The sequence below is a fragment of the Octopus sinensis genome, linkage group LG14 (assembly GCF_006345805.1).
Source record: "Octopus sinensis linkage group LG14, ASM634580v1, whole genome shotgun sequence".
Taxonomy (NCBI): Eukaryota; Metazoa; Mollusca; class Cephalopoda; order Octopoda; family Octopodidae; genus Octopus; species Octopus sinensis.
Genome location: NC_043010.1, coordinates 19,681,480 through 19,698,220, shown reverse-complemented (window position 1 = coordinate 19,698,220; position 16,741 = coordinate 19,681,480). Strand labels below are relative to the sequence as shown.

General features: G+C 35.4%; 1 protein-coding gene across 3 annotated transcripts in view; it reads right to left on the bottom strand.

Moving 5' to 3' along the window:
* LOC115219141 (protein MLP1 homolog) overlaps window positions 1-16,741 on the bottom strand; it is a 197,500-nt gene that overhangs the window by 11,797 nt on the left and 168,962 nt on the right. For 2 of the 3 annotated variants that reach the window (XM_036508716.1, XM_029789235.2), the window contains exons 27-30: window positions 15,492-15,752; window positions 14,000-14,134; window positions 13,720-13,794; window positions 12,426-12,486 (exon numbers count right to left, since the gene is read on the bottom strand). In XM_036508716.1, coding sequence (XP_036364609.1) covers window positions 12,426-12,486; window positions 13,720-13,794; window positions 14,000-14,134; window positions 15,492-15,752 — 532 coding nt within the window. Of the gene's footprint in view, window positions 1-12,333; window positions 12,487-13,719; window positions 13,795-13,999; window positions 14,135-15,491; window positions 15,753-16,741 lie in introns of those variants that run through there. The other variant, XM_029789234.2, reaches the window with a different exon arrangement.

Below are 16,741 nucleotides of genomic sequence, written 5' to 3'. Positions count from 1 at the left end.
CGCTCAAAAGGTGTTCTTTATGTGCCAGTAGCATAGGTGCACTTGGCTTGATGGGTCCTTTCAAACACAGCAGCACATGACCAAAGGTCTCGGTCACTTGTCATTGCCTCTGTGAGGTTGAAAGTTCAAAGATCATGCTTCACCACCTTCTTCCTGGGTCTACCTCTACATGTTCCCTTCACAGTTAGAGATCGGCACTTCTTTACACAGCTGTCCTCATCAATATGCATCACATGACCATAACAGTGCAGTCGTCTCTCTTGCACACCACATCTGATGCCTCTTATGCCCAGCTTTCCTCTCAAGATGCTTACACTGTTGAACATGCACACTGACATTATACATCCCACAAAGCATACTGTTTTCATTTCTTTCAAGCCTACACATGTCCTTGGCTGTCATAGCCCATGTTTCACTGCCATGTAGCATGGCTGTTTGCACACAAGCATCATACAATCTGCCTTTCACTCTGAGAGAGAGGCCCTTTGTTGCCAGCTGGGGTAGGAGCTCTCTGAACTTTGCCCAGCCTAATCTTATTTTCACAGCTATGCTCTCAGAGCATCCACCTTATCTTGGTCACTTAGATAACGGAAGTTACAGAATATAAAAGCTTTACTGTTCTGCTTCTTCAACTCAAAATGTTTGGATACAATCATGACATATTTTGCGCCTCTCAAATCGATCCCCAAGATGTTGAATCAAGCTGTATAGATGTTAGTGATTGATACCTGAGGAAGTGTCTTCTTTTACCATCACAGAATCCCTCTCCTTGTTGGCCAGACATAATAATAACAATAATCCTTTCTACTAAAAGCACAAGGCCTGAAATGTTAGGAGAGGGAGCTAGTTGATTACATCGACCCCCAGTATTTAACTGGTATTTATTTTATCAACCCTGAAAGGATGAAAGGTAAAGATGACCTCAACAGAAACTGAACTCAAAACATAACATCAGAAGAAATGCCACAAAGAACTCGGTCTAACATGCTAACAACAACAACAACAACAACAACAGGAATAACAGTTTCAAATTATGGTACAGGGCCATTAATTTTAGGAAGGTGTGTGTGGGGTTGCTGATATCATCGACCCCCGTCCCCCAGTATATGACTGGTACTTTAAATACAGGTGTCATCTTCCACCTCATGGCAACATACATCGAGGAAAGATGTAGTCAGTTGAATCAAACTCAGTGAATTACTGGTACTTAATTCATCCTGAAGGACAAGCATGATGAGGTCAGTAGGATTTGAAGATAAAGGGATGTGACTGCTTATTTATTGGGTCATCAAAAGACACGTCTTCTTACAGACTGCTGCTTAATCTCTTATCATCGGACTTACCAACCACCAGGCTGCACAGAAAGAATAATTTTCAAAATTTCATTTCTATTTTAATGACCGTTGTGGTTTACAGGATATTTTTGCATTTTATATGTAAAATATATGATATAAGGTGGTAAGCTGGTAGAATTGTTAGCATGCTGGGTAAAAAGCTTAGCAGCATTTCAACTGTTTTGAGTTCAAATCCCAATGAGATCGACTTTGCCTTTCACCCTTTTGGGGTTGATAAAGTAAGTACCAGTTGAACACTGGGGTCAGTGTAATTGACTTAACCTCTCCCACCAAAATTGCTTGCCTTGTGCCAGAATTTAAAACCGATATATATGTAATTATATCTTATGCACTTTATTGTGTGTTACGTACGTGATCCTTTGGTTTGTGGAAAAATTGTCTTGCATGGAATTAGTTTGGGATGCGAAAAAAATTGGGGACCACTGCTCTGAAAGATGTAGGGCTGGTTTTATTGTACCCGACAATTGTACCAGCCTTGCATTTTGCTCATAGCTCCTTGACTTGTCTTCCAATATTCGTTAGGACTGTTGTTACTTTCAAAACTTATGGTGAACTTTGGAATCCCAGGTAAGTAGGAATTGTCTTCTTTAGCAAGAATTTGTTGACAGGAGGAGAGTTTGAGAATTCTGCAGAATGGCCATGCGAAGAAAGGAATTCAATGTTTTGTAATCTTGTCTTTTCTCAGAGTGAAGAGACACAAATAAGACATTGTTAATGCTTGGGCTGATCAATAATACCAAGGAAATATCCAGTTCCGATACTGTCTGATCAATTATTGATCTTCTTTATTTGGCTATTCCAGAATGTGGCCTTTTATCCAAATATGCATAGATCAAAATTTAATTTCTATGAAATTCACATTCTTACAAGATGCTATTCGGAGGCACATCATCTGACCACCACTACTGCAGGAAGTCGTTATTTTAGGGCTTTTGAAATAAGGATTTCTAACAAGCAGAGAACCACAAATTTGCATCAAAGCAGCCGATAGTGGGATCTGAACTCATGATAACTAAACACCACATGGCATTCTGTTCACTGCTCCACTGATTCTGTGAATCCAAGGTGACTGGTAATGATTTGTTTCTGCAACAGATATACTGATGCTGCCATGAAAAATGTAAAGTCGTGGGAGTTCTAAGGAGGTGGTGAAGGGGGTGGAACCTGAAATCGAACATCAACAAGAAAACCAAAAGAAAAAATAAAGCAAAACAAAAATAATTATAAAATAAAAACAAACAAAACAGTTTCTTCTCTACACAATTGAGTTCTTGTTTTTTTTTGTTTTTTTCTCTTTTATTTTGTTGCATTGTAATGCAAGAAATATACAAATGTGCATATACATGTATGTATATATATACACGCACTTGTATATATAAACATGCAGTGGATGCAACATATGGTACCAAATAGAAGCAGCAGAGTTCTGCTGCTTCAGTGATGACAACAATATGGAAGCAGTAGTCTACTGCCTCAGCAGCAGTAGGATGAGTGTCTGTCTAGAGTCTCTATCTCACACTCAGCTACTAAGTTCCGCTGGACTTTAGTTTACATTTTAAAACATTTAGATGTTTCTTTTTTTGAAATTTCTTCTTTTTTATTTCTTCAATTTCAAAACTTCTGCCAATGTCTTGTTGGTTGGTTAAAACCCTGTTGAGGTGGAAGAAGAGACGGGTGGACGGACGGATGAGTGACGAACAAAAGGTTGGCCAAGTCGTTTCCAGTTGTTCTGACGGGGGAAAAAGCAATAATAATAGTTTTCTAAAATATAGGCACACAATGCCATAACCTTTTCTTTGTTTTGATGGATCCCCCAGTACATGACTGGTACTTAATTTGATTGATCTTGGAAGGATGAAAGTTGAAGTCAACTGACACCACCTGCCACAAGATTTGATCTCAGAATGCAAGGAACTGGAAGAGATACTTGCAGAGCATTTTTTCCCAAAGCCCTAGTCCATGATAATAATAAGATTAATAGTTTGTTCCAGATTACCATTAATGTAGTGAAATGAAGTTAAACCCCCACAATCTTAATTACATCAATCACTAACAGAATTCTTTTTGTGTGGTTTGTGTTAATAAAATAACAGTAAAATATATTTTGTCACAATTTAAATGAATTATGAGTCAGGATTGAAACCTTGATGTCACTGCTCAAATATACATTCATTTATTAGCTCACTAAATTGATTTTACACATACATTATATGAAATACTTTAATTGCTATATAGGTGTGTGTGTATATATATATATATATAATATATATATATATATATATATATATATATCACTGGCTTTCTAGATATGACGACTCACAAACAATAGATTGCTCACAGCAATTGGAGTGCTTTACAAGAGAAATATTGGTTAAAGGTGCTTCTTTCACTCCAAAGGGAATTAAAAAACACCCCTTAAAAGTATTGACTTCTGTATAATTAGTGTTTCATAATACACCTACAACAACTAACGTTTATATTTTAAATTTACATTTTACTAACCACATGCATTAATATTTCTCAGACGTTGAAAAGTAAATATTACAGTTTGATATCTTAGTTTTATGTGAACTATCTTCATATCATACATGATACAACTATAGCGTTTCACTCACAACAGATACATATATATGATATATACACACATATGTATACATGTATGTTAATGAGTGTCTATACACTGTATATGGTGAATATTTCAAATGTAAGATAACGTTATATTTATTCAGCACGAATAGTGTGTGTATATATATTAAATAATAAGGAGAGTCAAATTTGTTGCTACCATGTTTGTAGACTGAAAATAACGTGAACAATAAAGTTGTTTCAATGAAAAAGAACTCAATCGCGTTTTATACTTCTACATCTACGACAGAGTGCGTGTGCATATGTGTATATACATATATGTACATATATGTTATATAATATATATATATATATAACATACACACACATTTGAGGCATTTTTGTAAATCAATATTAACAGATATATTTATATATATGTATGTAAACATAACGATTTGAAAGAAAGAAATGTGATATTCTCTGACGGATATTGAACCATGGGTGTAGAAATGTGTGTATACATATATCTACCTATCTACATATATATATATATATACAAATAGTATATTTAGTAATATTCAAGAGTGCAAGAAAGGGTGTGTTAGTATGAAAACATTATTATAAGTAGTAGGAGAGTTTGGTGGATGTGATAAATACTACATATATATATATATATATATATAATGTAGTTTTAATTTAGAATTATATTTTATAGAAAATGCTGTCTTTCTCGCACATGCACACACAATTGTTTAGGTATGAATTTGGTCAGAATATGTTATGAAAGACATGAAAATAGAAGTCAACTTGGAGTGGAAAGTTTGAAAATATAAAACAAAATTTTTTTTTACAGACAAAAAAAAAACGAAAAATAAAACAAAAATGAAGAGATTACTGACCCTTCGATCCCCTAAAATCAAAAATGAGGAAGAAAAGTCTGTAAATTATGAAAATTATTTCAAAATATCAAAAACAATCCATCAGTGGGTGAAAAATGTAAAGATTAACCACTCCTCTCACAAAAAAAAAAGAAAGTTTTATACATCTGTCTCCTTCTGTGATTCTGACCCCTGATCTGAATATCCCAGAAATATTTCTGTACCCTGCCTCCCTGAACAAAACCCCATTTTCTATCAACAAAGATCTATGTCTATTTTTAAACTATACATGCTGAGATGGCTCACACGTTAACATTCAGCTTGACTGACTGTACGACCAAGCTGCAGCAGAAATGCTGAGTCATATTACAACTGACATAACAACAGTTCCACCCAAAGTTGGATCAAACAAACACGATGAATGTGTTAGGACTAATCCATCGTTAGGTCCATTGTTTAAACCATACAACTAAATACAGGCTAAATTAACACTTCAATACCGATAGCAGTGTTCCTTGAATAGATTCAGTATTTCACCAAAGCAAATCCAGAGATAAACCCTGGCACCACCACAAACCAGAAAGTATTTTCAAATTAAGACTGGAAGTCTTCTTCAAATGAATTCCTGAGTGATTGAATATCTTTCACCCTAAAGACTTTGCAAAAAAACTTTATAATTCCTTAACTCTTAGGATTCCTTAATTATTAAGATTAGAAAATTCTTAATAGAGATATTTATAACTAAAACAGTCATTGAGTATTTAAGTAAATATTATAAAATATTAATTATTTAAAATATATATTATTATTATTATTTATCAGAGATGATCTTTTCTAATTCATTTAATGAAAGAAAAGATACCCAGAACCTTTACAGGTTCTGCTAGTTACCTAACATGTGAATCTTATTTCTATCAGGTTAGCTGTTTAACTAGACATATTGACTTGTTTATAACCAGTGGTATATAAACCTAATATTATTGTAACCACTGATGTGGCTTATAATCGCATTTATAACTAGTTCGAGACTGAACCACCAAAACAAAAACAAAAGGTAATCAGTAATATTTTTAATTAGTGTTTTAAATATAATTTTATACCTAAAACCAGTATAGTTTATAACAAGTGGATAAATGTAACCAGTGTAATTTATATCTGTAACCAGAGTGTTTACAATTAAGGATGTTTAATTAAACATGGGAAAGTAAGACTAAACGAGAGGTGCATATAGATATTGTTTATCATATAATAACTGTCACTATTTCATTGTGTAGGTAAGCAATAAGTATTCCAAAAATTGATGACATTGCCCCAGGAAAAAGATATTAAAAGATTTGCTTAAGAACACATGAAATGTTTGTGAGTAATAGCTGAAGTACTTAACCAGTATATGATGTTAAAAGTCGGTCCAGGTAACTGAGAAAGTTCCCCTGTTATTACCCATTGGTGTATGAACAGTTACTACCTCTAGCCAACTTAATATCTTTGTTGAGCATTTAGAGAACAAGTGATGATGAAGTGGGCATCGGCTGTGTTAGTGGGGTGAAATAGCTGCAACCGGCTGTCAAAACCACTCCTTGTCTTGACATACCAGGAACTTATTTTCACCATCCAACTTTACATAGCTTAGTACAACAACAACAACAACTTGAATTTGCTTTTGGAGTGAAGAGTTATAATCCCTGTGACCTACTACAGGCTGTAAAGCTTGATCCCCTGTATATTTGATGTTGAGCGGTCCAGGAAAGAGGATCACTTGACAGATCACAGTAAATAACAGTGGAGTCCCTCTCAACTCCAGAAGAATCAAAAGACAGGAAGAATGGTAAAAAAAAAAGAAATAATTTTAGTCTTGAAGTAAACACTGGTAAACCTCTTGGTGGTGTCTCAGTCATTTTCTAACAGCTATTCACACATCTTTGATGCAGAAAGTGAATTACCCTGGCAAATTGACACAGGGCAGCGTATCCAGTGAAACAGTCTACAGAAGCAAAGACTCAACTCACATCATGTTGGTTAGAACATGAAACAGTGGCCAGTGAGGGGCTTCCTCTCATTGTATTTTGATGTGCGGTCCAGGAGATTTATGAGAGAACAACCACACAAACCACAGTTAACAAGACATCTAACAATATAATGTGGTGTAGTAGTAGTAGTAGCAGTAGTAGTAGTAGTAGTAAAGTTCAACCAAGTCGGTGGGATGGTCACTGGATACTGTGAAAATGTAATGAGTTGCTAAACCATGATCAGAAATTCAGATACAACAATGAGCTGACAAGATTTTCCTGTCATTAGAATATTTTTGATTAATTCTTAAACAGAAATTTACTTAATTTCTCAGGAACACAACCTTTGCATTTATTGAAATTTCATTTTTCTAAAGAGAAGGAAAGAAATAATAGTTTAACCTCCATTAACGCTGCTAAAACATTATTTCATTGGTCTGCGAGGGTGGTGATGGTATTATGGGTGGGTATCATTTGAGAACACAGCTTTATCTAGCAGTGCCAGGGCTGGCAACTGAGCTCAGAAAAGAGAGCGAGGCACTGAAGTCATAAAACCCCTCATGGCTTTTTAACTGTTCTTAACATATAAACCCATAACAAACAATCTATTAATGGGGTTAATTCCTGAAAGATATTTTGCAAAACAAAATACAAAAGCATTTTTACCACTTCCAACCTGAGCATATAATGTTTTCCCAGAGTTCCTTACACTATTGGTAGCTATATATAGATGTATATATATATAATCATGGTATCACAGTATCGACCAGGCTATCAGACGTTGTTATTCATCGCTGGTCACAATGCGCTTTGCATTGTTTTAGCTTTTGAATTATGTCGTCCCACTGCCTAGGCGAGCAGGTCAACATTGCCCCTGATTGGAAGGCTATTCCGCCACAGGGTGACCCAGTTACAGCTGAGTGGACTGGAGCAACGTGAAATGAAGTGTTTTGCTCAAGAACACAACGCGTCGCCTGGTCTAGGAATTGAAGCCATGATCTTACGATCATGGGTGAAACATCCTAACCACCAGGCCACGTGCCTTCACACGCTGCCTTGGATATTTGGATGTATGTCTAAAGATGGAATAAAAAAAAGTTAAAGGCTGAAGTTAACAGTGTATATTACGTAAGAGGAGTGGTGTTGATGCAGAGGCCTTGAGATCAGGACACTGAATTGAGACCTGTTCATGTTTCGGACGATGGACGGACGGCACAGCAGGTTTTACAATCAAACATTGGGTTTTGTTATTGCTTTCTGTCAAAGACCTGTATAAGTATGTATGTGTAAAGGGGTGTGTCTGTGTGTCCGTGAGTTGGAAGACATATTTGGAGAATTTTGATGAGGCAACAAGAGCAGTGACTTCTACCATTGCATCCGTCCTCTAGTCTGCGATCAGGATGGAATTGTTGAAGTGCTGGACGTGAGCATTCTCTGACAACACGTGACCCCTCAGTGAGAGAGGATATGACCGGGTCTCAGTGAGGCTTCAGTAGTTAACAGCGAAGTGGCTCAGGCACATACATACACCCATAGCATTCTCTCTCTCTCATTCGTCTTCTGTTTCCAAATGAGCATGTGTGTAAGTGTGGTTGTCACTACATATACAGACATACAGACAAAACAGCGATATCACATGCAGGTGTATGTGTGTTTCAATATATGTGTGTGCTATGTGAAGAATGACTTCGGGTTATCACGTAAGAGCTGCATCGTTGGTCACGAATTTCAAAATTTTCTTTCTTTTTTTTTTATGCATCTGACATTTACTCAGATTTGCCGAGAGACTTGACTGTAGTTGAGAGACTTGGCAATAGGCAAGAAATTCAAAACTATGAGAGACTCGCCAGTTGCCAAGGAACTCAACGGTTGTCAAGAAAGGAGAGACTTCCCTTACCATAGCAAGGCAGTCTCTCACCACATGGGAAGCAATGCTAAATACATGTTAACCCAAAAGTAAAGGGGCATTCTTCGACACCAAACACGGTTTTCTAGGTGTTCCATAACAATGGCTGCAGACGGGCTTCCACAATACACCTCTTTTGTATTCGCATCCCGCTCTACCTTCCACAGGTCAAAAATTCCGAGAAGGTAAAGACGGCAGGCTGATACTTGTTAGATTCTGCCCAGTTGCCCCACCTATGCTCACTTCTGTGTGTGTGTGTGTGTGTGTGTGTGTGTGTGTGTATCTGTGGTGAACGTTGACCATATACACAAACCAAAAGAGTATATGTAAGAGGTAGATAAGGCATCGAAGAATCATAATGTTTGTTGATGGTTTCCTTGATAATAAAAATCAGCCAAAAGAAAGTAAATCCAAAATGGCATCTCTAAGAACTCAATGCCAATGTTAAGAATTTGGGTAGCTTCCGGTTGAATCTCTGCCTTGTGTATGCAGGAGAGTTTGTAAGTATGTGTGAGTATGCAAATGTATGTTGCTGGGAGCAAAAGTGTTTGTATGTATAACAGTGAGGATGTATATGGGTATGTGGCAGTGTAATAATGTATATGTGTATATATATATGTATATGTGTGTGTGTGTGTGTGTGTGCTTCAGTATATAAAGGTGTGGATATGTGTGTATGGCAGTGTAATGGTATGTATATATGTGTATGATTTCAAGCAGTAATTTTCAAATTAAATGCAAAACTGTTAAATACAACAGAAAACCAAGCAAAAAAAAGGAAACCAAACAAAACAAAAAAAAAAAAAAAAAACCCAGCAGTATAGTAGGGGGTAGATGGGGGTGGGTGTACAAGAGTACTTATTGTTTGCAGTACCTCAGTCATTGCTGACTATAAGTGGCACATCAAGGTGATGGCACTTAGAGATAGATCTATCTTACAGGTGAGAAGTGTCGACTCTGGGTGGAGAGGACTTGGTAACAATAATACCTAGTCATCATTGCCACCAAGCTGTCTATATATATATATATATATATATATATATATATATATGTATGTATGTATGTATATAACTTTGCACTTCACACCTGGGTGACAATATACTTTATTCTACTCAACCCCACCCCCCCATCCTCACCCCCCAAAACATCTTTGCTCTACAAACACCAACACTACCAAGTTGATATACTTCTTTAGAATTAATGTGAACATATCATCATCATAATCATCATCCTCATCGTTATTATTATTATTATTATTGTACAAAGAGTATTTCAGGCAAATGTTTATATATTTTTTTTGTTTAATTTTTGTAAGTTTTTTTGTTTCCCCAATCAGTTTATAAGAGGAAACTTTAAAACTATGAAATCCACAAAAAAAAAAAAAAACATTTCCACCATTTCAATGTGAAACATTCTTCCTCATGCATGTGCTTTTTAAAAATATTTTTGCTTTATTTTATATATATATTTTTGATATTTAATATTATGATTATTGTTTTTTTTAGAGAATAATTTATTGTTTTACTTATAAAAATATAAGCAGTATATGATATCATATATATCTATATATATATATATATCATTTATATATATATATATACATATATATATGTTGTTTATATATACACACATATATATACATATGTTGTTTATATATATATATACATATAAATATATATATATACATATAAATATATATACATGCATATATATATATATATATACATATACACATAAATATATATATTGTATACTGTATTTGCATGGTTTATTTTTTAAGGATTAAACATTTTTTTATAAAATGTTGTCTTTGAACAATGATTATTAGATTATATGGATATATTTCTGCATATATTTGTGTGTGTGGGGGGATGCATATATATATATATATATATATATATGTATATATATATATATATACACATTATGGGTACACCGGATATTAGAATTATTCCTGTAAAGCTATACATATTAAATAAGGTGGTATTATACACCATACCAATACATATCATCTCATGGCATAATTTGTCATGCCAAATATATATATATATATATATATACACAAACATACATACATACATATATGTAAATATGTATGTGTGTGTGTGTATATATATATATGTGTGTGTGTATGTATCAGCAATGCAGAGGGCAACCATGTAAATGAAATAGTTATAACTGCTTAGTAAGATAACCTCCACACCCGCTGCATTGAGTGTGTGCGTACATACATATGGAACTACGCATGTACCCACACACACTCACACGCACATCAATTACATCCAAATTCACCATCTACTATCTAAAATATGTAGAAATGATCAATATTCGATCGAGATCCTACCCAGCTCTCTAGCCAGGTGATCCTTCATACTACACACAAACCATGGTCTAGTCATTGATTAAATATCAGAGATTGTGTATATATATATTTCATATACCTGCCAATGCATAAATACTACAAAATTATGTCAACTATATGAAATGGATTTAAAAATCCAGAAATAAACAGAAACTTTGCAAATGTTAGTAAACTTTACAGGTTTATGAAAATTCTACAAATATTGGTAAATTCTATAAAACAGAATTTTCTTGAAATACTTTTAAGAAAATTGTATTTTTTTTTTTTTTAATTTTCCATTTCAAAATTTTCAACAATAAAATTTACTGCATTTGTTGTTGTAATAAAAGTTATTAAAAGAGTTTATGGCATTAGCAACAAACTGTACAGAACATATTCTGCAAATGGCAGAAGACCTAAGAGCCCCCCCCCCCCATCCAATCCATTTACAGGAATTTAGTTTTACACACACACACACGTTTATGAGCAATAAATGTCCAGTTTAATAATTTAAGTACACACAGAAGTATTTTAGTAATTTGGTTAAACTTTATTATTAGAATAGAAATTTGTCCTTAACTCCAGTTTTCCATGATATGAAATACAAATGTGACAAGTGGCAGGAATCATAACCAAAGTCCATGGATGGCATTTGTGGCGCTAAGCAAAGTCTTTCACAAACGCATGGCATTCATTGTATTGTGACAAATACTTAATAATACAAGTCTAGTGTGTGTGTGTGTGTGTGTGTGTGTGTGTGTGTGTGTGTGTGGCTAGCTAGACACAATAATAGCCAGTTATGAAGTAACAGAGAGATTAACATAAAGTGAGGGCTGTGAAGGAGAGAACATCGAGCTCTCACCACCAGTCCCCCCCCACCTCCAGATTCCTTCTCCATCCCACCCACCCCTCCCCACAGCCATTGTGATCAACCATCAGATGCAGCAGTCAATTAACACAAAGTGGGGTTTTCTGGAACAAACTCTAATATGTATATATATATATAGAAACATAAACATATAATATATATTATATATAAATATATAATATATATAATACATATATATATATATTATATATAAATATATAATACATATATATATATTATATATAAATATATAATATATATAATACATATATATATATTATATACTATTATATATATATATATATAAACATATGGATATAATAAATATACTATTATATATATGAGATGTATCTTACACAGATTTGGCACTAACATTAATTACTATTATTATTACTATTATTATTACTATTATTATTATTGCTTATTTATTTCCACCCACCCATCCACCCTTTTCCCCCACCACCTCATTAAGACAGGTGTGGTAAGCCACACATCACATCACCTACTTGTTCGACCAACTGTGTTCTGTAGGGATTTCTGGGAGGCGTTGCTGTTCTGGCGACTCACCTGAAAAGCAAAATGACAACAACAATAATAATAACAACAACAACAACGGTTTCTGACAGAGGGCTAAAGCTATAATTTTGAGGGGAGGGGCCACTAATAAATATCACCGACTCCCAGCACTTGACAGGCGTTTTATATTTTATTGATCTCAGAGAGATTAAAAGGCAAAGTGTACCTCGGCGGAATTTGAATTCAGAATGTAGCGATGAGAGAGAAATACCGCTAAGCATTTCGTCCAGCATGCTAATGATTCTGCCAGCTTGTCGTCTTCGTAGTAATGATGATAATCCTTTCTACTATAGGCACAAGGCCTGGAATTTGGGGGGTGGGGAGAGGGCCAGTCGATTAGATTGACCCAGTATGCAACTGGTACTTAATTTATCAACCCCCAAAAGGATGAAAGGCAAAGTTGACCTTGGCAGAATTTGAACTCAGAACGTAGCAATTGAAGAAATACCTATTTTTTTTCTACCCACAAGGGACTAAAGACAGAGAGGACAAACAAGGACAGACAAACGGATTAAGTCGATTATATCGACCCCAGTGTGTAACTGGTACTTATTTAATTGACCCTGAAAGGATGAAAGGCAAAGTCGACCTTGGTGGAATTTGAACGTAGAACAAAGCGGCAGACGAAATACCACAAAGCATTTCGCCCGGCGTGCAAACGTTTCTGCCAGCTTGCCGCCTTAGTAATAATGATACTAATAACAATAAACAATAAAGAGAAATGGTGAAGATGATGTCTTTTGGCATTGGAACAAGGTCGTAAGAAGTTAACATTTAGTATAGTCCAGCAGAATTCTGGTAAGTCAGTCTGCTGTGTCATTCATCAAATTTGAAGGAATGAAAGGTAAATAGACAGTGAACAGAACAACAGGTTGTAGAATGGATGATAGAAGGAACAATAGATCCTAAAGTGAAAGGGTTTCCAGTTAACTGGGTATGGACCATTTGGCACCAGACTACACAAAAAGAATAAATTTAAAAATTTTAGTTTTATTTTCTTGACCCTCACCGTCTGCAGGGTGTTTCTGCATTATATGTGCATCACATATGTAATATATCCTGTATTATGTCTGTAATAATTAAATTATAAATCATGTACTTTATAGTGTTTTGCTGTGTGAATCATGCTCCGCCCACCATGATGTGATAAACGGTCAGGGGCTGCTGCTGTAGTGGACGGAGAGGCAAGAAAAACAATCTTAAAAAGTGGATTGTGAAACTTACTGGTTTTGACCGAGAACCTTTCGTTGGAACTTCTTCCACAAAACTTGCAGGGACAAGCCCTTGGTTACCATTTAACTGAAAGATAGAGAATTTTTGATGAAGTACATGCCCATATGTGTACATGTTTGTACACACACACAAAGAGATACTTATACATAATTGTAGGTAAATACATATATATATATATTTACATACATATAATATATATTTATTTACAATACACACTTACACACACACTCAGACATGAAGGCAAAGAGGTAAGATAATAATTTCTAGTTACCTCAGCCCAGAAAAATCCATCTGACCTCTGGTTCCCAAAGACTGTGATAAGGTCACCTGCATTAAACCGTAATTCAGATTCTGCGTAGTCATGTGGAGACTGCACTGATGGGTTGTAGTCATAGATTGCAACAAACTGAAATTAAAAGTACAACTGCACTTACTGACATTCAGGGTGTTTGGGTGGATTGCACTGTAAGTATTGTATGAGTGATGATGATAGATGACAATTGGTGAAGACATGTGGCTTAGTGGTCAGGGTACTCGATTCATAATCATGAGGTCATGAGTTCAATTCCTGGTGGCATGTTGTGTCCTTGAGCAAGACATTTTATTTCATGTTGCTTCAGTCCCTCACCTAATAAAAATGAGCTGTACCTGAATTTCAAAAGGGGCCAACCTTGTCACATTCTATGTCATGCTGAATTTCCTTGAGAACTACATTAAGGGTACACGTGTCTGTGGAGTACTAAGCCACTTGCACCTTAATTTCATGGGCAGGTTGCTCTATTGATTAGATAAACAGAAACACTTGTCATCATAACTGACGGAGTTCTTGATGATAATTAATTACTCATGTCGGTAAGTCAAACTGCTGTCATGCAAATTGGACTATCCACTTTAGTGAAGTCCTAATACATAATAATAATAAGTAATAAGTTTCTTGATGAACAAATGAAGTGGGTTAGTGATCCCTGATGAGATTGTAATAAGAATCAAAACCAGCAGCTCAGAGATAAGAAAAATACATTTATTCATGTAACACTACACCTCACAGTGATAGCTGAAACTGTACATTGTAGTGATGGTCAAAACTACATCAGTAATGGCTAAAACCTCCCACCATAGTGATAATTAAGACTTTACCTTACAGTGGTGGCAAAAACATGTTGCCATAAATTATACCTCACATTTCCAGTAATAAGATAGGAAGCACCAGGTGAATTCTCTTGCAGCCAGGTTCTAACAAGTCTGTAACTCTACCACTTTCCCTCTTAATGAGATTTACCTGTGAGTTTTAATGATGATCAATTGACTTATTAAATTAAGGTGTAGACAGAGCTGAATATTCCACAGACATGTCAATTCTTAATATAATTCTCACACAAAATTAGGTGACACAGTAAGGGCTTCCACAAAGTTTCCATCTACTTAATTTCTCTGAAAAGGTTTACGCTGGCCAAAAGCTAAAAAGACATTACTCTGAGATGTTACTAAGTGAGATTGAACCAAAGATCTCATGATTGGGAAGCAAACCTCTTAACCACTGGGCTACACTTGTAAATGCCATTCAGCAAGGAATGAATATCACAACCCATACCCTTGTCATTTTCTTGATGAAAGGCAGAAATAAATCTCAATACAAAATGACTTAAATACAAAATAAAGGGGGGTCAATTTATATGATGTTTGGGGCAGCAAGTTACCATCTGCACCCCTCTCCGCTAACATAATAACATAATTAAAACAACAGAACAAAAACTAGAACTTACCGTTCTCTGTGGTCCTGAATTACCAAGGGGACTAGGAAGGATCTCTGAAAGATCTGTGTCCGACTCAGTGCTTTTATCGCCGTCATCGAGCCATCGCTCCAAACCTTCAAAGACAACCTCTGCTGAGGGTGACATCTGACCATTGGCAGCAACAGACTGGATGGCAAAGTACTGTGGACGAGACAGATCTAGGTTCTCCACCACAGCTTTAGCAAGGTGTGCACTTCCCGGTTGTTGGCACAGCCGACCATTCAGGAATATCTGGAGAGATTAACAAACAAATAAACAGTGAAAAGGTATTTTAACCCTTCAGCATTCAGATTTTTCTCTCAAATGTAATCCTTATTTATTCACATCATTTTGAATTAATTATACTTTATTTTGATGATGTGATTGCTTATTTTCAGAATGACACAGTAGAACAGATGTGAGAGCATAAAATAAAAAGGATGTCTGGGCCGGTTTAAATGCTAAAGAGTTAAATACAAAGGAAGATGTTTTGATTTATGTTTGTCATTTGCTTCAATTAATTTAATTTATGGTTCTTGAAGAGATGAATTCTCATCTAAAATATTAATCAAGATGCAAGCCAATGAGGAAGCATGTAAGTAATTACTTGAACTGCTAACAATAGCAGCCAAATCTCTCTCAAATAACACTGTTGTCAAAAACATGAAGGACACATGAGATAAGGTAGTCCTAGAAATACTGCATCAGTAACAAATTGTAGACAACTTCATAGGTCTGCTCAAAGAGTACTGACCTGGGGCTAAACAACAAACAACCAAGATGTGAGCCAACGAGAGAGTCTCTATGTTAGATGCTAGAAATAGCAGTCGAATCTCCCGAAAAAGATGGGATGCTCATGATTGGAATATTTCCAATCACATGTCTGCTTAATGATGGTTGATTAATGGCTTAAAACTAACAATTATATCATAACCTCCTCCCTAAAAAAATGTTGTATATGAACAGAACATATCAGCATTGATCCCGTAAATCTAGGATCAAAGGCATTCCATCCATGACCATCCCCACAGCTTTGTATATCAAGGGCTATGTCATCCAATGTGTTCTTCCTTTTTAAGGAGAGAATAGAGTATGAAGAAGACTCAGCTGTTATTTCTAGCAGACCACCCCACAGTAGCATGTAGTAAGTGCAATATTTATCTCCCTTGTCTTATCCTTCCAGCTGGAGTTTCTCAGACTCCGTGATATATATATATATATATATATATATATATATATAT